Source organism: Podarcis gaigeae, assembly GCF_964106915.1.
Source record: "Podarcis gaigeae genome assembly, chromosome: 5".
Classification (NCBI taxonomy): Eukaryota; Metazoa; Chordata; class Lepidosauria; order Squamata; family Lacertidae; genus Podarcis; species Podarcis gaigeae.
Window position 1 is genome coordinate 51,436,058 of NC_139681.1, and position 22,562 is coordinate 51,458,619.

Below are 22,562 nucleotides of genomic sequence, written 5' to 3' on the forward strand. Positions count from 1 at the left end.
CGACGCACCCAGCCAAGTACCAGGGAGAGCCATCCCTTCCCCTCCCGGTTCCCTATTGCTCTTGTCAATGGCACGCCCGTGGCAGATGATAAAGGCTGCAGAGCTTTCTGGTGACTCAAGCTGTTAGGCAACGCGAGGCGAGGTGCGCGAGCCGGAGCCCTCTTTCCTCCCCTCTCTTCTCTCTCTCCTCCTCCTTGCAGGCGGATAAACCAAGTGTCGCCCCGCCTCCGCTCCTCCTCTCTCAGCTGAAACCACTCTGGTGTCTGCGGCAGCCATCTTTGTTGATGTGTCAGCTTTCAGTTCCTCTTAGGAGCTTGCAGCAGGAACAAGGGGAGGAGGGAAGGACGACCCCTCGTTACTATTAGCAATGGGAGGGCAGCTACGCTCGCCAAAGATCTCCTGCTTTCCAGCTTCCTAGCAAACTGGTAAGAGCTATCCTGGCAGGGCGGGTGTTCAGACGTGGTTTTTTGGAAACACAAGCAATGTGGATTGATGTAGCTTGCGAGAGCACCTGTTACTAGGCAGGAGGAGTGGGGTGGGGATGGCAGATCTTGCTTGGTGTGTTTTGTTTCCCAATTGCTTCTTTAGAATTTGGAATGGTTTCGATGCCCTCGATGCTGAACCTTCTAAGGTGCTTCCCGGCATGTTTCCTCCCTCCCTCCCTGCGGAACATTTCTTAGCATAGTAAAACTAGGCTGCTTGTCTGTGTTAGGTTTTTGGTTTTTTCCATTTCTTTTAATCACATTTTGGGCTAAAAGATGGACTGAAGTCCCCCTCTAGAAATTGAAATAAAAACTGGTGTACCTGCTTTACCAGGAAGTGAAATAATAGGTGAGTACCTTGCCCTCAAGGTCACACACACACACACACACACACACACACACACACACATATACATCATTGTATCATACTGTCTGAATTCCCTTGCTGGTTCACATTTCAGAGATGCCTTTGTACAGGTGTGTGGGTGTCAGCTGTCATTAGAAAGCTTGTCTGTCTGGTAGGCTTTTTGTTTATACATCAAAAGTTGTCAGGTGGCCAAATTGCTCAGGACCTTTAACATTCTGACCCCAAATACTTAGGGTTGTTCTCTGAATGTGACACCTTTTATGAATACACACCATCAGTATTAACAAGAGTTGCTTAATAAAGTATTGTTCTGTCCCATGCAAAGCTTGGGGAGGGATTGTATTTACTGGTTTCAGCTTTATTGATGTCAGTTTATTGTGAGATGTGGAATTTGCCTAAATGTAGTATATAGGAGCAGACAATGCAATACTTTCATTCAGTTAAGCTTCATAGCTCTTCTTGGTTCATTTGCTGTGCTCTTCTGTTCTGCATAATTTGCTTGCATCTGAGGCTTTTTCTCAATGGAAAATGTTTCTTGCCATTTGTACCTGCTTCAAAGCATTGAGATTAGGAAAGCTTTTTTTTCTATCTTGGTTTCTGCTTTTTCTTTCTTCTGTTATCAGTTAGTAGCCTTTAGATATTGCACAGCAAGTGTTTTTGCTAATCATCCTCCTGAGATTTAGAGCCTGATTCTATATCCCTGTTTGTTTAGGAGTAATGCTACTGAATTCACAGGCATTTACTGCCAGGTAAGTGTGCATAGGACTGCAGCCTTTGTTATTGTCTTTGATTTTGAGCTATTAACAATGGGCTCTATGGCTTCCATGTTGGAAAACCAGAAGGCCTTATTGCCTGTAAAACCATACAATATTATGAATGGTCACTTACATTATGGCCCTGGTCCCAGAAAGCAGTTCGTTCACAAAACCATTCCACACAGTTTTTCCACAGTATATTTTAATGCTGCTACAAGTGTCTTCCTGGGCTGACTGTGACAGAGATAAAATCCTATGTAATGCAGCATTTGTTTCAGTCAAGTGCCTTTTCTCATTTTGGGGTGGGTGGGTGCCTTTCCCTTTGTTAATAACATTATATATATTAAAAATAGAGTTTGGTTATTGATATATAATAATCCACATAGCTTAGGTACAGGTTAGGGTTGTCTTGTATTTCATTTTTGATCCATACACTTGATAATTGTTGTGGGCCATGCAAACAAAAGAACTGTTATTTGAAAGCTTTGCTGTGATGTGATTCTAAGGCCAGCTGGTATGAGCTGCTGCTACTAGATCTGTTTATTTTTAAAATATTTATTTCCCATCTTTCTAGGGAAAAGAGATATTCAAGGCAGGTTCCCAAAATAGCAAAAAAAGTGCAACATTTATTAACATTAAAGGATATGTAAAAAAAAATACTGAAAAAGAAGTAAGCCTACAATATTGATAGCTGAAATAGCATAATCATCTCACCTCAAAACACATGGCAGAACAAAGGTATTTAGGATTAGTCTTAAACATCTAGAATGAGTGTGCAAGATGTTTCATAGCACCTACTGCACTATACCATTGTTGTGATCTGTAATACTCTATTGACATTTCAGGCCAGTTTCTCTATATTCTTTGCCTTTCTATGTGTTTACATAATGGGGTTCAGTGTGCCCAAAGGATAACTGATCAAAACTTATTATTTACAAAGTTTTAGGTGCTGCTGTCAAGTACTCATCTACTCAGTGTAGGTATTTGCAGAAAGAGATGTGCGCTACTGCTTATCACGCTTTGTCCAGCTGGAAGTGGAGGGTTTGGACTCAAACAGTTGAGGGTTCAAAATGGATTTAGTATAAGGCCTTCAGCTCCTCTTAATTTGCCTCTGACAGCTGTCATTATTTCAAGCTGTTGCAGCTATGCATGTATATGTATAGGATCAGGTTGACAGGTTAACTACATTTTGGCAAGTGTCTGAATAATAAATATATCTCTGCCTAATGTCTGTTACATTAAAAATACATTCTCAGTTTTAAGCAACCATTTTTAGATTGAAAAAAGGAACAGATTGGATATAGTAATTTATTTTGTCAATAAACTGTTTTAATGCCTGTTCCTTTTGGAACTTGATTGGTTGGTTGCTACCCCCTTACTGTGCTATAACCCAACATGAGAAATGAATGGGAATTAAATTTTGAGCTGTAATTCTCCTGTTGACGGAAAGGAGCAAAAAATATTGGAAGAGAGTTGCCTCTCAGAAATATGCTTCTGAGTTTTTCTACCAGGCTAGCACACCCCTGCTTCCTATCAAGCTATTATTTGGCTCTGTGTAGAGACTTAAATATCATTTATGATAATAACCATGTAAAGAATACTTTCAGTAGAAATACCACCTTTATTAAATTTATAGGCTGCTCCATATTACAAGTTCTACATTGATATTTCAGTTAAACCCTGACTGCAGTTTGTAAATCCTGATGTTGCCTATCCCAACCTACCCAAAATAAACATGAATAACAATTCCAGTTTCTGGAAGATGCTTTGACTTGGATTTTCCTGGGAAATGAAGTTCTAAAGTTCAGGGGAAACACCTCTGTGCATGCTAGTTCTGATTTGTTGCATGGGTGGTAAATATAAGATTGTGTTCCTAGATGCTCTTAAACTTAAATGAAATACAGAGATGGGCCATGTTGGGGTTTCACGGTCATTATCAGTGCCCTGAACTAAGCATTGAAGTGGTGGTGTCATGAGTTTTCAAGCAAAGACTCAAGCATGATCAGGCAAGAACAGCCTTGCCTGAAACCCAAAACAAACCAAACTCTACTCTCATCAATCCTATGAGCCTCTCCTTCCCAAAGGTCCAGAAACTTACTTTGGGGCAGAGGAAATGCTGGCAGATGCTCCACTCCCATGTCCGGCAGCCGACTGGGACTACAGTGGTACCTCGGGTTAAGTACTTAATTCGTTCCAGAGGTCCGTTCTTAACCTGAAACTGTTCTTAACCTGAAGCACCGCTTTAGCTAATGGGGCCTCCTGCTGCCGCTGCGCCGTCGGAGCACAATTTCTGTTCTCATCCTGAAGCAAAGTTCTTAACCTGAGGTAATAATTCTGGGCTACTGGAGTCTGTAACCTGAAGCGTATGTAACCTGAGGTATCACTGTACAAGACCCAGAATCCTTGGCAGGAAATAAATGCTATATTACCATTTCTTCTAATGAGAACACCCCAATGGGCGTTCCCTTGTGGAAATAATGTGGAGAGTGTGATTTTCCTGCAGGAGTCCCTGATCAGAAATGACATTCTGCCAGGGTCTAGGAGTATCTACTGCCTGCACCTACATCTTTCCCCTGTCCCAAACTGAGTTCCTGAACTTTAGGAAATCAGGGAAGGGAGTGGATGCTTTGTGAGCACCTTCAAATCTTTGTGACTTGGTTCTTTAGAATTTTCAGAAAGGTCCAACCCCTTTGGGAGCACACAGTTGGGTACTTCTACAACACTGGAACTTGCGTGTCATGTATTGATATGTCATTGTTGTTTTTTTTTTTAATGGTACTTTCTCCCAAGTAAATGCATATAGGATTGCAGTCTTTGTATCCATATGTGCAATCAAAGTTAGAATAGGCAGTAGCAGATTACCTGGTAGCAATGACCATACTACAGTGTGCTTTATGAACGTTGCAAAACTTTATGAACATGGCAAACCGAATGACTGTCGGTTTTGTTGTTCATTTGCAAGGGAATGCTTGTTGACAAAATACTTACTGGGTCCACAAACAGTAGAAATGCTGTGTCCACAAACAGTCAGTAGAATAACTTAAGGTGATTTACTTGTTACCATGTGATTTAGCAATGGATACCAGTTATTTCAATATCCTGATGTAGCTGATAATATGACTATGTATACAAAAAGAGAGGTGTAAGAACTGAAGCCTGCCAGAAAGTGATGTCTTCTGCCATGAAAGCCCTGACACTTAATTCTCAATTGTGTGGAGGACTGGCTATGGCTACGGAGTGGTGAGGAAAAGTCACTCTGTCTATGTTCTGAGGTGCTGTCCTTTATTAGTAAGCAGAGAGTTGAACACTTGCTGTGTAGTGCAGTCTTAAACATGTCTATTCAGAAGTTGCACAGACTTCAGTGCCACTTACTTCCATGTAAGGGTGTGCAGGATTGCCATCTAAGCTATCTTTTCTGATGTTGGCTTTGGGGCAGTGATGAGCAACAAGCTTTAATCTTTGTAGCCCCTCAATAAGGGAAGGGGGGGGACCATTTCTTTCCAGTCTTGCAGACCTGAAAAGTAGTGGATCATGGAGCCTAAACTACATACTGTAATAAGAGAGTTGTGTTGTGCAGAATGGGCAATGCCCCAGCTGCCAGAGGTGTATACCAGCCACAAAATCTGACTTGTATCGGTAGCTGGGGGAAGCAGCCCAATCTATTTTGCAGCTGCTCTGTGTATTTCTAATTCGACTACTTACTCAGGACCAAATTAGACATGTGAAAAATGAAGCTGTGCTCTTCCTACCCCTCCACCCCACTCTGGCTGTCCAATTTACTATAATGGGGAATCTATAAATGACTGTATTTCCTCTCGCCAGAAATGGATGGACTTTTCAGGCATAGGAGTCCCTCCAGAGTGGATTGAGCCTGTCAAATAGTAAGTTTTGTGCAGAGTACCAAGGTTTGTTTGTTTGTTTGTTTGTTTGTTTGTTTGTTTGTTTTTTAAGAAATTGGCTGCTGCCAGAATTGGATGCAATTTACAGACATGGTTGCTCCTTCTGAGGAAGAGAAAGCTTGCTAAATTTCAAAATGATTGCTTACAGTGGTTCTCCTGAAAATATAAACTCACTGTTTTGGGGTGGGTACAAGAACGTGTTATCTCAAAGGTCATTGCTGAAAGGTGTGATTATACTGCACACCACCACAAGGATACAGTGGTACCTCGGGTTACGGACTTAATTTGTTCCGGAGGTCTGTTCTTAACCCGAAACCGTTCTTAACCTGAGGTGCGCTTGTGCTAATGGGACCTCCCGCTGCCGCTGCGTGATTTCCGTTCTCATCCTGGGGCAAAGTTCGCAACCTGAGGTAACTACTTCTGCGCTAGCGGAGTTTGTAACCCGAAGCATTTGTAACCTGAGGTACCACTGTACTGACAGCAGACCTGGATGCAGACCGTTGGTCAAAACTTTTCTTGGTACATCATATGTATTTCTAGCCAAAATAAGTTTAAAAGCCAGCAACAGCCAGCACCTGATCCCAAGGCCATGGAAAAGCCACTAAATATACAGTACAATAACAATGATCTCAAGTTGGTTCTTGGTCCAGGATTCCCTATATTCCTGTGCTCTCTTGATTTGGATGTCCCCCACCCAAACACTGCATTTTTAAAATCACTGCTGTGCATATATATTAAAGCAAAGCCTAAATGACAAAGGGACTGCTCTGTACTTGAGTGAAGATGGTGGGGTATTGTTTTGACCCGCTAGTCTAGGTTTTCTAACTGCAGTGAATTAGGTTTCCAAGGCACTCCAATCCATCTCCAATTAGGAGATGGATGCTAAAGTAACTACTAAAAACTATGTTTGCTGTTCTCATGGATCTCACGCCTTCCCCTATGTAAGTCAATAGAGAAAGAGATTGACAGAGAAAGAGGGAAAGGTAGAGAAATTTCATGGAGAATGAGCAGTGTTCTAACACCCCTACTGACCTTTTAAAAAAGGCATTTTTGGTTTGTAACAAGAATGTGACTTTCAGCTTTGTATATTATCTTCCATGCTGTATTTCTGATTGCAAACCCTTAAATCTTCACAGATCTGTGTGGTCACATAACTTTAGTTTACCAAAGATTTTCCTCCCCAGCTATTTTATATAATGCTCAGTTGACTTGTTCCTGGTGTTAATCCATTTCGTTAACTATTACCTAACGTTGGATTGGTAAAAATACAGCCCATGTAGTTAAGCAGTATACTGTAGTGAACTTTACCTTGGAAATCATCTATAAGCAAATCCAGAACAGAATGCAGATCAGGTCATTCTAGGAAAATTCTTATGGGATGACTCATGGAGGACATAAAATTAGGAAAGCAGTATTAAATATTGAAAAAGTAGTGAGATATTGGAAGCGAAGAAATCTACAGCTGAGCTGAAGGTGTATAGCTTCTGTTGATGTTTAGCATTAGTCACTAGATAAATAGTTTCAGGCATTTCGTCTTAAAACCAAAATGGAGTATTTGCAACCTTAGTCCTTCTCTTTTTTAATGAAACAAAAGAAAGCATGTAAAGAAAAGGCTCTCTATTAATTTAAAACTTGGGTAATTTTCAGTATTGTATTTTGTCTGCTGTCAGTGTGGGCTGTGTTGCATGCGGGTGGATGAATGAACTTGGAGAACTTATTTGGGCAAGGTCATGTTCTACAATAGCAGAAGGACAGCAAATACAGTCAAGTGTGGTCTGTCTGGGATTATTTACTGATGACACAGACATTCAAAAGCAGTGGGGAATAACATATTTTCCTATCAATATATTTGCTCAGTTTAGACCAGGCTTTGAATATTAGGAGCATCTTCCTTGCCTGCCCATCCTCCTTCTTCACTTCCTAGTTTGTGGTAACCATAGGTGTTGTTGTTGTTTTTTTGTGATGCCTGAATTGGTTACCACCAGCCATAGTTTAGCTTCAAGTCCACTTCAAACCATGACTCCGATTCCAGTTTAGAGCCATCCTATGGCTAGTTTGCCAGATAGGGCTGGAGATAATTTCAGAATGTAAGGAGGAAGGGGGAAGGCATGGCAGCTTGGTACATGTGACATCTGAATTGAGTGTGACTAGAGTACTGGGAAAATGTGAACATCTCTATGGCAAATTGATAAGTCTATAGGAAATACATTGAGATCCCAAACAACCATTAAGAATGCACAATTATTAAGGTTTCTAAAAAGAGACTGGAAAGGTTCAGCCAGGAAAAGAAGTCGGTTGCTGATTGCCCTGTGAGCTTTAATATTTGTGCTGTTTTTGTGTGAAGGGCAATTCTTTATAGTGTTTGCTTTTCTGCCCCAAGAAATTCTGAAGGACACTGAAAATGTCCACCCCTATTTTTTATTCTGTACATCAGGGTTCACTGTGCTTGTTGTGAATTACAGTATATATATTTATGTTTGGGGTCGTGGGCTGTTCCTGAGACTGATGGCTGACTGTCATATTTGGAGGATATTGGCATCTTTGCAAACTTGTTTGTGTATGTGCTTTCCCTTTATGCTGCCACATCTTTATGAAGTTGCATTGGTGATCTGGCTTGTTTTTCTTGCTTTGATGCATGTTTTAAAAAATTGGGACCAACAGATACTGATGAAAGTAAGCAACATTGAATAAAATGGTGTGGTACTGCCTCAGCTTCACCCCCCTTTGTTAGCAGTAAATTTTCTTTTGTCAGTACCAATCTATAAAATATGTTAATTTTTTCTTCTTTAGATCTTGTTCCTGTTTCCCCATACATCTTTTACCAGATGTTTAGAGAGTGATCAGTGCTATTAACATGCTACCGTAATAAGCAAGGGAATAACACTGATTTCATTTATTATGTTTAGTTTCTTGTCCTTTTGAAGTGTAGTTACCAATATTTTAAAATATCTACAAGGACTTCTGATTTTACTAACTGATTTGAAAGGAAACATTGCATTTAAAGGGACAGCTTAAACAAATTTCTAAAGCAGGCCTTATAGCACAGTCACTTGAACTTTACTTTCACAATAAGCTATAGAATCTTTGTTCCTTTATAACAAGGCGCAGCTCCCACTTATCTGTTGAGAGCAGGAATAGTCCACACAAAGATTACACTTAAACAGCGTAATGTTATTTCTTTTAGTATTGTGTGATAACACTTTAAATACTATTAAACTAAAAATAATACAGATCTTGGGCTTCTAACTGGAATAAAAACAACATTTTATTTGTACACGTCTTTATCACTTTCTGTGACGGCAAAGCAATATTTGTTGTTCGCCAAGAATTAGAAGATACCCACTACTGTATAAAATAAAGTGCTGGCTATAGAACATCCTGTTTACTTTGCTCTTTTGACTTTAAGACATCTAAGAAAGAGAGGAAATGAGCTATTTGTTTTGTGCTCAGTTGCTTAATGTTCTGTGTTAAAAGGGATTTTATATTTTGATTGTAGGAAAGTCTTAATTATATATATTTAATGAGAAAATGAGAGTACTCTGCACTATTCTTCTAGCAACAAATAAAAATAATATGCAGATGTACAGAAGGAAGCTTCTTACTATATGTCTTGGAAAGTGCTTTGTCTATTTTTCTGGCCTCTGTGGGTTTGGAGACCTCTCAAGATATCATCGTAACAATCCATTAATCCAGGGGTTCACAGTGGGTACCTGGAAACACCTTATTAGCTTACTTGCTGGTGACACTGCCATCATCAAGGCCCAAAAGCTGCTCTTCCAGAGGTAATTAAAACTATAAATTATTGTTGGGTGGTGTTTGGTTTCTTTATAAACTATGACAAATCAGAGACCTTATTTTGGAATGTGAACTTGCAGACTCAACCAGAAATTAGATGATCCACCAAACTTGTTCTACCTCCTTGCAATGTTTTGGGGTTCTAATTCCTAGGAATCTGAACAAATTGCTTCATTTAAAGTACCCTAATTCCACCCCCAAACATATTGTAGAGGACTGGAAGGCTTGGCAGGCTTTGATTTTTTTTTTCTATTCTGGGGAGAGTGGCTACTGTAAAAATGGTAGACCAGAATCTTGTTTCTATTTCAAGTCCTGTCGATTTCACATAATACCCTTACCTCTTGGCAATTTCTTATTTTTTGCTGCAAAATTAAATCCAGCCAGGGAGGCTGGGAAGTCCTTTATTTACCAACATATTTTGATGCCTTTCAGCAATGGCAAATCGTTCTGATGATTTTAGCAGATCTACCAACATCTTGGGTTGCACTGGATGCACAAGATTCTCCTTCTCTCCCTCTAATTGTGATCCCCTTTTTGCTCCCAAAGAGGTCAATATGGAAGTCTTTATTACACTATAGATATGTGGAACAGAAGGTGTAAGAAACTAGCCTCCATACCCCTCATCCTTAATCTCCTTTCCTTATATACCACAATTTCAGGCTCAAGATAAATTAACAGTATCTACTATTCTTTCCAAAGCGGGACTGCATCGCCTGCAAGACTGTTATGAGAACAACATGCCAGTTACAGAATCACAACTCTCGGAATACTTGAAAGATTCAGGAGTAGATCAGCTACGTATCAATCAGATCGGCATCATCTTGAAAGATCCTATGTTACATGGTGTAGCCACTAGAGCACTGGAACCTTAGGAACATCTAGCTGTGGCAAGCACCCAAAAAGGCAGGGTCTTTCCACTTACTGCTTTGAAATCAGTGTGGGAGATCAACCCTATAGGTGAACTGAAAGATTCTCAGTGGCTTAAGATCTGCTCCTCTTATCCCTTTAGGTCCACGTCTGCAAACATTAGGAAGAGGTTCAGTGGTGGTTTTTAACTCTGGTCTGGCTAGCTCATACTGTAAGATCTGGTTCCCCCTTATGCTGGCGGGGTTGTAAGGTACGAGGAACATATTTGCATATGTGTTAGAACTGTAATTATGTACACAAATTCCGTAAGCAGATTCCAATGGAGATAGGTAGTATTGTTGGCAAACAGGTCACCTTGGATGCTAAGCTATGTCTTTTATCTTTTTTGATGCTGACCATGCCGAACTTACTTCTCAACAGTAAATTCTATATCTGTTGGTTGCTCCTCATCTAGTGATCTCTCAAGGGTGGAGGGATGCATCTTGTTATTCTGTGGTATAAAAAAGTCATATTCATTGCCATTTCTGAAAAACTGACTCAAAAAAATACTTTGCTTCTGCTTGGGAGTCATTTGTGATTTATATGACCAAACAATCTCACGGTTGGCACAGTCCCACTAAATAAGTTTCTTTGGCAACATTCATGAACTTTTGGTATATGGTTGGTAGAAATATGAACCTTGCATTGCACCATGGAATATATTTTATGTCATTCTTTTTAAGCTTTCTGTGATTATTATTTTATTATCTTGTAAATTTATTCTTCCTGTTTTTACAACTGTTTTTAGTACAGATAGGATGAACCTGTATAATCACCAGCTTGTCAAAATCAGCCCTTTGGAATGTTCTATATTAGGGCCACTTAGGCTGTGATGTTGTCATTATATGTGATATTTTATATGTATATATCTTAATTCATAGAATCAAAGAATTGCAGTGACCCCAAGTCCAACCCCTGCAATACAGGAATATCAACTAAAGCATTCAAGACAGATGGCCATCCAACATCTAGTTAAAAACCTCCAATGAAGGAAGTCCAAATGATTCTACTAATGCTTTATAGATAGATATACCCCAATTTGGCACCAGGGTTCCTGAAGTGGATCAGGCAGTCTTAAGTCCACATTTGAATGTCAGGTGCCATTTTGAATCAAGATGGTGTACCAAAATGTAACTTTGCCCAATTTGGCAGGACAGTTCCAAACTGCATTGATTGGGATGCCTCTAAAGATACTGTCACTCCAGTTTTACATGACATTTCCCAAGATCAAGGACTAGGTTTTGGTATATGGTTGGATACCATTGGATATACTCCTCCTGTCTTTTTCTCAATGAAGGTCATCCATAAGGGTAACCAAGGCTGATTTCAGTCCCATACTGTGGTCTGCGCCCAGATTGGAAAGGATCTAAATAATCAGTGTGTCAGATATGTTCATATTTTAATCAGTTACTGTGAGATAAACGTTTAATCACAACACCTAGCATATATGTGTTTCAGATAGGCAGAGTGATAACAGGTTTTATTAGGAAAGATGTTTCTAGGTGGCATTTGAAGGAAGAAGAAAAAGGTAGTATCCCATAGGTTTTCTGGGAGAGAGTCCCATATCACATGTAAGGCAATGCCTTAAATATATATGCAGTAACCCCTGTTATCTAGCAACACTCCAGAAGAGCCTTTAAATGTAAACAAGTACAATGTCCATCAGTTCTGTGAAAGATCAATTAATGAGTACAATCTGCTTCTATCGCCTAGAAGTCATACTGTCTGAAGAAAAGCCATGGACTTTGTCCCTTCATAGGGTAGGAAGCAGGAAAAGCTTTTTACATTTTTTTCATCATATCTGGTAACAGGAGGGTGGGTGGAGATGGCGCAGCTATATGACCTGCCCAGTAGCAGATCTTTCAGGAGTCCCAAATCAAGACATTTTGCTTGTAGTAAACCCCACTGACTAGTCATGGCAAAGGGCAGGCCAAGTTTTCAGTGTGCAGTTAAGCTTTTTGTTGATTAATCAGTTGAATGCTGCAGCTTGATCATTTGGCTTTCAATATGCCACTTGAACACAGCTACCCACTGACTTTCCAAATACTGGAAGCAAAATACTCTTCTACTTTACATTTCCCAGCATGAATATAGGACTGAAACAGCTCTGATGAGTGGGGATTGGGTGTGGCATGCAGCATAAACCTTACCTCTGGGAGTGGTAGTGCAAAGTGTTACTGCCTTGTGTGTTTGTACAGACATAGTTCATTAGAACATAGGTTTTCAACCTTTTTGAGCCCACAGCGCCCTTGACCAACTTCATTCTTTATGCAGCACCCCTGTGGGCCTCGGGAGCCCAGTTATGTCACCCCTTGCTTGCAGAGCTGGCAGTCTCTCACCCTTTTTTGAACACGCTTTTTTGTGGAGTGTTCCCTCAGCCTCCTCTCCTATCTTGGGAGTCCTCTGGGCAGCCACTGCTGCTGCCCCTGTTATCTGAGCAGCCCCCCTCACCCTCAAAGAGAAGTGCCTCCTCACTTCCCCATAGAAATCTGGGACTTGTCTGTCCATTCCCAACAGCAAGGGCTGGAAGATGGACTGGCTGTCCTCCCTTCCTCCCTCCCTCCCTCGCTTGCTTGCTTGCTTACTCTGAGGCTCTCTCTGCTCCTGGTAACCAACACCCCCTGACTAGCCCCAGAGGTACCATTCACCTACAAGTTCTACAGCTGTGCAAGACTTTGGGAGGCAGAGAGGGCATCCAAGGAGGGAGGAAAGGAAAGAGGGACAGAGACCAGTGTTGCCCACAGCACCCCTGACCACCATTCAAGGCACCCCAGGGTGCCACAGCACACTGGTTGAAAACCACTGCATTAGAAATATTTGGTTAAAGAGTTAAATCCCGAAGTATCTAACTTGCCCTTTTTTTAGGTTTTATGACTCAATCTATGCTGATACTCATCTGTTTATCTTTGGTCGTTGTTGAAAGTGATCAAGGTTATTACAGGAAACAAATGTTTTATGACTCAAAACTATTTTACTCTTACGTTTTCTTCTCAGATTCTTGGTGAAAAGATGGATGAGCAATTACAAGAAGAGCAAAGTCCCCTGTATCCGGTCAACCTTTCAAAGACTGATGACGTATCTTCCAGCTCATCAGCTGTTGAAGAAGCAGAGAAAACACTGGGAATTCAGGATAGTCTACAGACTGCAGACACTGGAGGTGAAAAAAGCACTTTGAGCACAGAAAATAAACAATTGACACTGGATCCCAGTTCAACAGCTCTTGATGCAAGTGGAAATGGGGATGTTGTTGATGCACAGCTTACACCAGACGCTAATGGAGATGGAGGTGGAGATTGTTGTGCTAAACCATTCGAAATGCAGACAAAAGAGGACTGTTTACGTATGGGAGACTGTAAAGGACAAGTTTCTAAAACTGATGACACAGATCGATCCCTGGTACACCTATTGCATGACGATATGAAAGGGCCTCATGGGGTCTGCTCAGAAAGCCCTTATGACACAGATTGTACTAAGAATCTTATCTCAACTATTAAGAACGCTTCTTCTCAGGAAGCTTTGTTAGAAGAAATAGAGTCTGAACTACTATCGACGGGTTTGTTGAAAGACCATAAACTTCCAAATGGGGTGTGCAAGAGTGAAGCTACGTTGGCTGTACTTGAAAAATGCATGCAAGATAAATATCTGCAGCAAGAACACACAATAAAGAAGTGAGTACCGGGCGAACATCCGCACATAGATCTTTAAACATGAATGTTATTCATTACGTATTGTGGAGTTACAGCTTTGTGCTGTGTAACTATAGTGATGTCTTTGTGGCTAAATGGTCAGCTTGGGCAAACAACATTGCTTGCAAGAGCATTTTCAGTTTTCAATAGGCAGAGAGATTAATTCATATATAAACTCATCCGTCCATAAAGTGACCATCTGGTTTCCAAAGCGTACGTTAGGTAAGGCAATCACGTGCCAAAATTCACATAACTGTGTGTCAAGTGTTCTGTGGGGCTTTAGATTTCTGTTTTTTTAAATACTCTCCTTCAGTTGATGGATTCAGACATGGTGTGTTTGAAACTGAGTAGCTTCAAAAACAGTTTGGGGTTTGGTATGTGGGTCTTCTGTTTAATGGATAAGAGTAAATTCTAATGCCTTTGAGGACCAAACTATTGGTTACTGTATGTTAGTCCAAAAGCCCCTTTCCATTGCAATACACTCTACAGAGGAGTACTTTGCAGTGAGGATGGGGGGACAGAATGCGAAACCTCTTTCCTGTTTCATTCAGGTTAAACTAAATTTATCTCATTGCAGTTTACCTCTGTCCCCAGCTTGTATCCAAGGATCACTTTGCTGCTTGGACAAGGCAGGGTACATCAGGTACAAAACTCCTACCCACTGCAGTTCCTCATGCCCCCTGAAAAGCAGCTCTGTGGGGTTGGGAGGCACTCTGGAATACTATGGGATATTGTGCAGAGGGTTCCAGTAGATAGGGGTTGCGGCAAAAATCGGATGCCCCTGCTTTGCCCAAATGGTAGCAGGTTCCACTACTGGCAAAGCCACTATTGAAGATAGCCGTTGGTACTTTAATATTAGAGGAAGACTGCAGTTATTCGTAGTAGCTTATTTGTTACCTCATTTGAATTACTTTTAGTGAGGGTTTGAAACAGGCCTGCAGTGATGTAGGGTTAAACACACCAGTTGCTTCTTAGTACAGCAATTTTTAGAACTTATTGACTAGGCATATGATGTAGCACAGCCACTTGCATGCAGACGTCATTGAAATCCGTAGTATTTGTGCATGTTTTAATGTAGTTACCAAAGAAAATGCAAATATGGTGACTAATATGCAGATCAGGAGCATAATCAGAACTTTGGCCTTGGACAACAACATGCTTGGAAACCTGAGGTGTTCTCCAACAGCCTTTGAGAAGCTGTGTAGGACCCTCCTTCCTTTGAGTTTTTTTCCAGGCTTGAAGCCTTACATCACAGAGTAACTGAAGCAAGAAGAGAGAATGAACAATTAATTGAATGTGTTGCTACTGAACAAGGTTATCTAATAACATGAAATAATCAGAAGCACATTAAAGTGCCCTAGAACACATAAAGTCACTAGAATCTTCTGATGAAGGAAGAAATGGGTGCCACAGAAACTTAAAAGGGAGACCAAAATCAAATAAATTATCTATCTCTTCTGCTCTTCTGGTCCATGTCTCTCATCCCTCTGCAGTGGCCTGACAGCTGGCAGGGCAGATTTCCATGTCACGCTGACGTATTTATGGGCCTCTGTGTATGAGGATGTGTATTTTGTAATGTGATAATGGCCGTGCCAGTCTGTCCAAATATATATTTTGCTCACTTACACATGTAAAAATATGCTGATGTCACTATCCTAACACTTTACCTTATTTATAAGAAAGTAACTGTGTATATGGAAAATAGTAAGGGCAGTAGGTTCAATTTTTTCCTTGGGAAGAAATAGCAACCCAATACTCTTTTTAATCTCTCTATCTCTCTCTCTCAGCTGCTTCTGGGGCAAGGTAGAGTATCCTGCCCCAGTGAGTAAGCTATACTCTCACTTGTGAATTGTTTATCAGCAAAGACTTTCCCAGAGCATGTCTGTGATTACAAAGAGACTTTCCAGCCATGACAGGATGGTGTGTGAAAAACTTCCAAACAGCTGTGTTTTTTAAGTTCTTAAAAATATTGATTTTATACATAAGCTATCACTGGATCTTGCAGTTACAGGAAATGTCCTCTGCTGTGAGTCTAAACCAACCAAACTCTGTGATGTAATAACTTCCCAATCTTGCAGGAAACATGTTTACTGTATGTTTTAGGTAAATTTTACTTTGGTCCACTTTGAACTGAGGTAAACTTCCGTTTCCAAAAGAAACAGAATTTCACTGAGAATCAAAGGTGGCCCTTGGGCGGTGTAATTTCAGTAGGCTGGTGCTGGAGTTAAGCAGTCTTTGTTTTTTTTAAACTATGGCTAAAGAACTAGGAATAGGCCACAGGATTTTGTGCTCCTTTCCTATACATAGCCTCCTCCTTCTACCACCAATCTTGAAGTAACCCTGCCCTGTTCCTTGTTGTAATACATGCACTGATGTTTCTTCTTGGGCTGCTTAACTCATCCTTTTTTACCAAGACATTTAGTGGCTACTGTGCTAAGGACAATCCTACACATGCCTACTTAAGAAATGAGTTCCTTTGAGTTCAGTGGGGTTACTCCCAGGTAAGTGAGTCTAGGATTGCAGCATTTATGTTGGTGTCCGTACAATTACAAATGATGGTAAAAGGCAGTAAGGTGAGTGGAGAATGAGAGGAGGTTGTAGAGTGGTACCTCGGGTTACGTATCCCTCTGGATACATAATCTTCGGGTTGCGAATCTTCGCCTCATGTGCATGCGCAGAAGGGTGCCTCCGGTTACGGACTTTTCGGGATACCGCCAAGCCTCCGGAATGGATGCCGTCCGTAACCAATGGTACCACTGTAATTTCAAAATCATGGCTAAGCAACCGCTACCATTAGATCTGTCCCACTAAGAAAACCTTTATTTCTTTCTTTAGTTCAACAATGTCTATACCATTTAACACCATAGTTTCTAAGTACACAGTGAGGTTACAAAAGAGGTAGAGATGATAAAAATCAGTTAACATTACCCATCAAATCAGAAAAGCTTATTTAAAATGCCTCCTGAATATGTTTCTTTTTAAAAGTCCTTCACCAAGAGCCTAACGTGCACCAGGGGAGGGGGTTTGTGATCTCAGCCAGGAGGGAGTTTCACAAAACTGGGAACCTTGCCAGAAACTATTCTGACTAGATCCTTTGAAGAATTATTCCTTATCAGCCTGCGTGCATAAATCACCTACTTCTTGTTGGTTTCCAATGCCCGTCATCCCTGACGATTGGCCACGTTGGCCGAGATGGATGGGAATCTCGGACCAACAATATCTGGAGGCCACAGGTTTCCCACCTCTGACTTATGTGCTTCTGGGGTACAAATTGGCTGTGATTCAGAACTTTTGTGCTGTGAATTGTGCAGTAGTTTGGAGTTGGCAATAATTCAGAACTGTTTCACATGAACGTTCTGGGCTTCACTTGCCTTTGTTGAACCAGTGTCGAATTTGATGTGCCAGTTCAGTATTATTTGTGTGATGTGCTACAGGCAAACCAGCTTTTCTTTTCTCCCTAGGCAGCCTTGGATCTTCTGACCACATCTTTAATTTAATTATGTTGTTTCATCCATGAGACTATTAAAAAAACCCCTGGCCTGTCGCTGTTTGAGGTCTTGTTGGGAGGTTGCTGTTGGCCATTTGCAAATTTTCTAAAGGGCACCTTGAACAGAGTTGAATAAGTTTGGGCAACTTTTGGCCAGGCTATTATTAAAGCTGCCAGGGTTGTAAATCTTTCGAGATTTTGATTTGGCTGTAGTGTTCGAAGGCATGGAGCCAGCAAATTAAACACATGCCTATTCTTTCTCTTTGTGGCTTTATTACCTAGACAACAGTGAAGTGCTTTGTATGCTCTAAATGTGCAGTTTGATCTGAAATACTACTCAGTTTCTTTCTTTTAATTCAAACTTTCAGACCAAAGTATCATAGGAGTCTTTGTGATTTGTTTTGTTAAACAAATGAGATTCTTGTATTTTGAGGATTGTTCCTGTGGCTCCAGCTCACTGCAGATTTTGCTTGTGTGTGTACAGTTGTGCACTCAGAGTGCTCTACTAATATATGAGCAGCACACCTGAGCATTTTGTGCTTTTAAAAAGAACTAACCTTCATTGAATTTGTCTCTCAGTAACTGTTAGCTAAATGGAGACAAACAGTGGGAAGTCTGTTACATTTGTGCCCTGCTTATAAGCTTCCCAATAGAGATCTGGTTGGTCACTACTGAGAACAGGATGTTGGGTTAAATAGGTTAGCGGGCCAGTTCAGCAGGGACTCCTCTAATGTTATGTTCTTACTGCACTGCAGAGGATTCAACTATATGACCCTCAGTCCCTTCCAACTGCACAATTCTTTGATTCTATGTTTCCCTCTGAAGCAAATGTCGGACTTTATTTATGCTTTCTTTAAGCCACACGGAAGCAGTTTAAAACTACCCCTGGTCATCAGCTACTGTGACGTTTAAGAGCACCTTGCCATGTGGCCATCTCAAGTGTGTGGAGTGTCTCCATGTCCCCTGTGCTCACCTCTAGTGTTGTCGTGTGATAGGTGATTGTTATATGGAAAAGCATCAAAAATTTTCTTGTAAAACGTGGAAACAGTTGTAAAATGGATGGGGCAGAAGTGGTAAAAGTCTAGTCAGTTTGGGGGGTGTATTGGTGAGGGAGGACCTGAGGACCAAGGAGGTGGACTCTGCCTTAGCTTGAGAGCAGGGGGGTTAAGAAGCCCTTGAGGAAATTTTGGGTCTGTGGCAATCCAGGGTTTGGCAATGTAGTTATCTTTTCGTCATACACACTGGGCTCTGCTTCATCGGATATTCTTTTAATTATTTCATTGGACAGATTGATTAAAGAAAACAAAAAGCACCAGGAACTAATTTTGGGCATTTGTTCAGAAAAGGACGACTTAAAAGACGAATTGAAGAAAAGAACAGAAACTGAAAAACAGCACCTTGGCATTATTAAACAGGTATGGAGTTTTAGGCATATTCATGCCTTGTTCAAGATATTTCACATAAAACTTGTATTTCTATTTGTACTTTCAGATACTTGGTTCAGTATTCGTATTTCTTCATATACCTGTTGACTCAGAAGTGTCCCACGGAGTTCAATGAATCCTAACTCTAGGCTGTGTATAGGAAGGTTGCTACCTGAATTGCCTTGAACTTATGTTTGGCAGCAAATATTTAATTTTAGAGTGTTTTCAATGGAAATAGTATATATTTTATTTGCACTGAGATGTACATGGAAGCCCTTGGGGCAATATTTTGATTCTCTTTTGAATAGAGCATCATATTGCATTATATGTGACTGTTTAGTTTCCCATGCTTACCAGATGTAAAAGTGTGTTAAACTCAGCCTTGTAAACAAGGCTACAAAATTACTACCCTGCCAGATGTATTTTTTTTTTAACTGCTAGACTCTGGGAGCTGTCAAAGGAGGGACCGTCTCTCCAGCAGCCTGTAGGATTTCTGTGTTTGGCCCGACTGGGAAGAGGGATGGAGTGCTTTGTCCCTTAGATATCAGATCGCTCCTTATTGCCTGTGGATACCAGATGAATACTTAAGACCACAGCTGTGCTGAAATTATTGTCAGAACTTGGAACCATGATCACTGGAACCATGATGGTGATGGCAATATGGTTTGATTTGCTTCCATAGCAGGACCAGCACCATGTGATGCATATTGCTGCTTTAGGCTGTCAAGATCTTTTGCAAACTGCTCCCAAATATAAATGCAATGACATTTTTAAAAAGCTCTACTCAAGTTGCAAATTTTGCAGATCGCTTTTTTGGCTCATGGCCGAAATACATAATGTTCTCTTTGCAGTTAGAGGCCAGAATAGAGGATCTCCAAAAAGAAGTTAAAGCTGCTAAAGATAAACTGCTATCCCAAGATACTGCTGCAAAAAATGCCATACAACAACTGCACAAAGAGATGGCTTTTCGTACAGATCAGGTGACTTTTTAAAAAAGTTCTTGTTGTGCTTTCTGTAGGAACACGAAGGATGATATAGGCACTGTATGCATTAAATATCTTCAAGTATTTAGTTGAAAGTTAAACATATTTTGGCTGGTGCTGATGACTGTACAGTGGAACTTCGGGTTGCGGACGTAATCCGTGACGGAGGCACGTCCGCAGCATTCGCATCCTGAAGTGCCACATCTGCGCCGACGCCAGTGCAATTCGGCACTTCTGTGCATGTGCAAAGTGTGATTTAGTACTTCTGCACATGCGCAAGCGACAAAACCCGGAAGTAACGCGTTCTGGTACTTCCGGGTTTCCCGTGGTCCGTAACCCGAAAACACGTAACCTGAAGTGTCTGTAACATGAGGTATGACTGTAGATGGATGTCAAGTCACTCATATAATCTCCGTTCTGGATTTTGCAGTTGCTGAAGATGTGTCCAGAACACATCCTCTGAGACAAGCGTTGGTTGTTGCAGCCATAGGTTATAATGTTATAAGGATAGAAGTTGGGGGTAGAGAGAACCTTGAAGGCAAGGTGAGATATATCCCCATTCCATGTGTGCATAGTACATAAGACACCTTCTGTTAAAACTAATATGGTGAGACAGTATTCAGCATTCCATTACTATTGGTCTTCTATTTCAGTGGACACTAGGGTTGTGAACGTGATCGGTACGGGAAGCATGTTCACAACCCGCAGCCCCGTGTCTGTGCATGTACGGATCGTGCTTCGGCGCAAAGCATGATTTAGCACGTCTGCGCGTGCGCCAAAACCCGGAAGTAACCCGTTCCAGTACTTCTGAGTTCGGCGCAGTACACAACCCGAAATTGTGCAACCCGAAGCTTCTGTAACCTGAGGTATGACTGTACTGTTATCCAGACAGACAGAGTGACTATCTTTTCACAGTTACCAATACAGTCATACTTGTTACATTTGCTTCAGGTTGCGCGATTTCAGGTTGCGTCCCACGACGACCCGGAAGTACCAGAAAGGGTTACTTCTGGGTTTTGCCGCTCGCGCAGTCGCACAAAATGACATCACACGCATGCGCGGAAGCGGCGAATCGCGGCCCGCAGACACGGGTTGCATTCTGCTCATGTTGCGAATGGGGCTCCAGAACGGATACCGTTTGCAATCGTACCACTGTACAACATAGTGCTGAGGCTGAAAGAGTGACGACTCTTACACTGCAGGGCGCAATCTGAATCCATTGTACTCATTTTACATGGATAGAAATGGTGGGGTGGGGGGAGTGGCAGAATAAGAAAGGGGATGGTCCTACCCATTGGTCTTCTACGGATTACTCCTGGAAAATGTTCCCCACAACAAAAAGAGAGCTTCTCATCCCTGCTCTAAAGGTTATTAAAATGGCATAACCCCATTGCTCTGAAATAGTCAAGAAAAGGCAAGACACAAATGTGATAAGGGTTACAAAATACTATTTGCTTATTTATCTGTATATTCTTGTTCCCTGTTATTTTCCCCTTTTTTCCTCCATTCCATTTATTTAATTTATTTTTAGACTGCAAGCTGCTTTGACCAGCCAAACATTTATTTTATCTGTTCTGGCTTTGAAAGGTTCAGATTAAAATACATTAAAAGTCCTAGGCTGAGTCATATTTTCATTTTCTTCTTCCACCTCCTTTTCAACACTTCATTGGAAGCTAGGCTTCATTCTTCAGTCATGAATTTAGATCACATTGCTTCAGTTGCAGTGATTTTGTATTCTTATTATCTTGACGAATGGGGAGGGGAGGCATATATTCACTCTCATTACCTAAAGTAAACTTGTAGTGTTTGATATTCTAAGGCAAACAAGAAATGTGAAGAAGCCCGCCAAGAAAAAGAAGCCATGGTAATGAAATACGTTAGAGGAGAGAAGGAGTCCCTAGACCTCCGAAAGGAAAAAAGAAATACTTGAAAGAAAATTCAGAGATGCAAATAAAGAAATTGAAAAGCAAACTAACAAAATAAAGCAGCTTTCCCAGGAGAAAGGACGTTTGCACCAGCTCTTTGAAACCAAGGTATATCCACTTCATGTTGAGTTTCTTTTGTATTCCTGCGACTTACCTTGAATTCCAGAAATGGGATTAAAATGCTGAAATGACTTGGCATCTATTTCAAGTGAACGGGAAATAGAATATATTGAGTCAGATGAAGTTGAGAGTTCTAGTAGAAAGGGGGCTGATTTGAATACAGTGGCAAAAAGCTACACTTCTATAGACCTTAATCCCAAATCGGGGTGTTGTATGGTGCATGATCAAATAAATATGTGGCATCTTTGTTTCTTCTTTTTTTGGTGGTGGGGGGGAGATAAAGGTCTCCTATTTATATGTTGCATGTAAAAATTAAGGTTGCACTTTTGGGTTTCTAGCATAATTTTTTTAATATAGGTTTCTCCCCCCCCCCCAATAATTATTCTGTTATATATTTTTTACTTGCATATACTGACTATTGAGCTTCTAAGACAGAGGTTAACTGCTGACCCACATGGCTAATCTGGTCCACCAGTCCTTCTTTACTGGCCTTTCACAGCCCTTGGCTCAGTTGACTGCTTCTTGCAACTGACAGCAGCTGGTTTAACTCTCTGTCTAGCCCAGTGCTCAATGGGGATAGAAAATCTCATGCACTGCACTTCTCTGCTGATCTGCCTCCATTACTCGATAAATTTTCCAGGAAAAATAGTCCCATTAGAGTTCAGGACTGGACAAAGTGGGCCCTGGAAGGGTTTTTTTTTTGGGGGGGGGGGTTGCACTGCTTTCTCGCTTC

At 41.0% G+C, this 22,562-nt stretch overlaps 1 protein-coding gene and 1 long non-coding RNA gene across 2 annotated transcripts in view; both read left to right on the forward strand.

Moving 5' to 3' along the window:
• Positions 1-108: 108 nt before the first annotated feature.
• Positions 109-3,037, forward strand: LOC310845825. Its single transcript, XR_014564980.1, has 3 exons — positions 109-425; positions 1,562-1,598; positions 2,179-3,037. It is a non-coding gene; the product is annotated as an uncharacterized lncRNA (long non-coding RNA).
• A 2,394-nt stretch (positions 3,038-5,431) lies between these two features.
• Positions 5,432-22,562, forward strand: part of CCDC186 (coiled-coil domain containing 186) — a 37,552-nt gene continuing 20,421 nt past the window's right edge. Inside the window, 6 exon segments of the mRNA XM_083741236.1 lie at positions 5,432-5,485; positions 13,199-13,872; positions 18,666-18,792; positions 19,653-19,781; positions 21,604-21,699; positions 21,701-21,817. Of these exon segments, the coding sequence (XP_083597362.1) occupies positions 13,214-13,872; positions 18,666-18,792; positions 19,653-19,781; positions 21,604-21,699; positions 21,701-21,817 (1,128 nt within the window). The 5' untranslated portion in view covers positions 5,432-5,485; positions 13,199-13,213.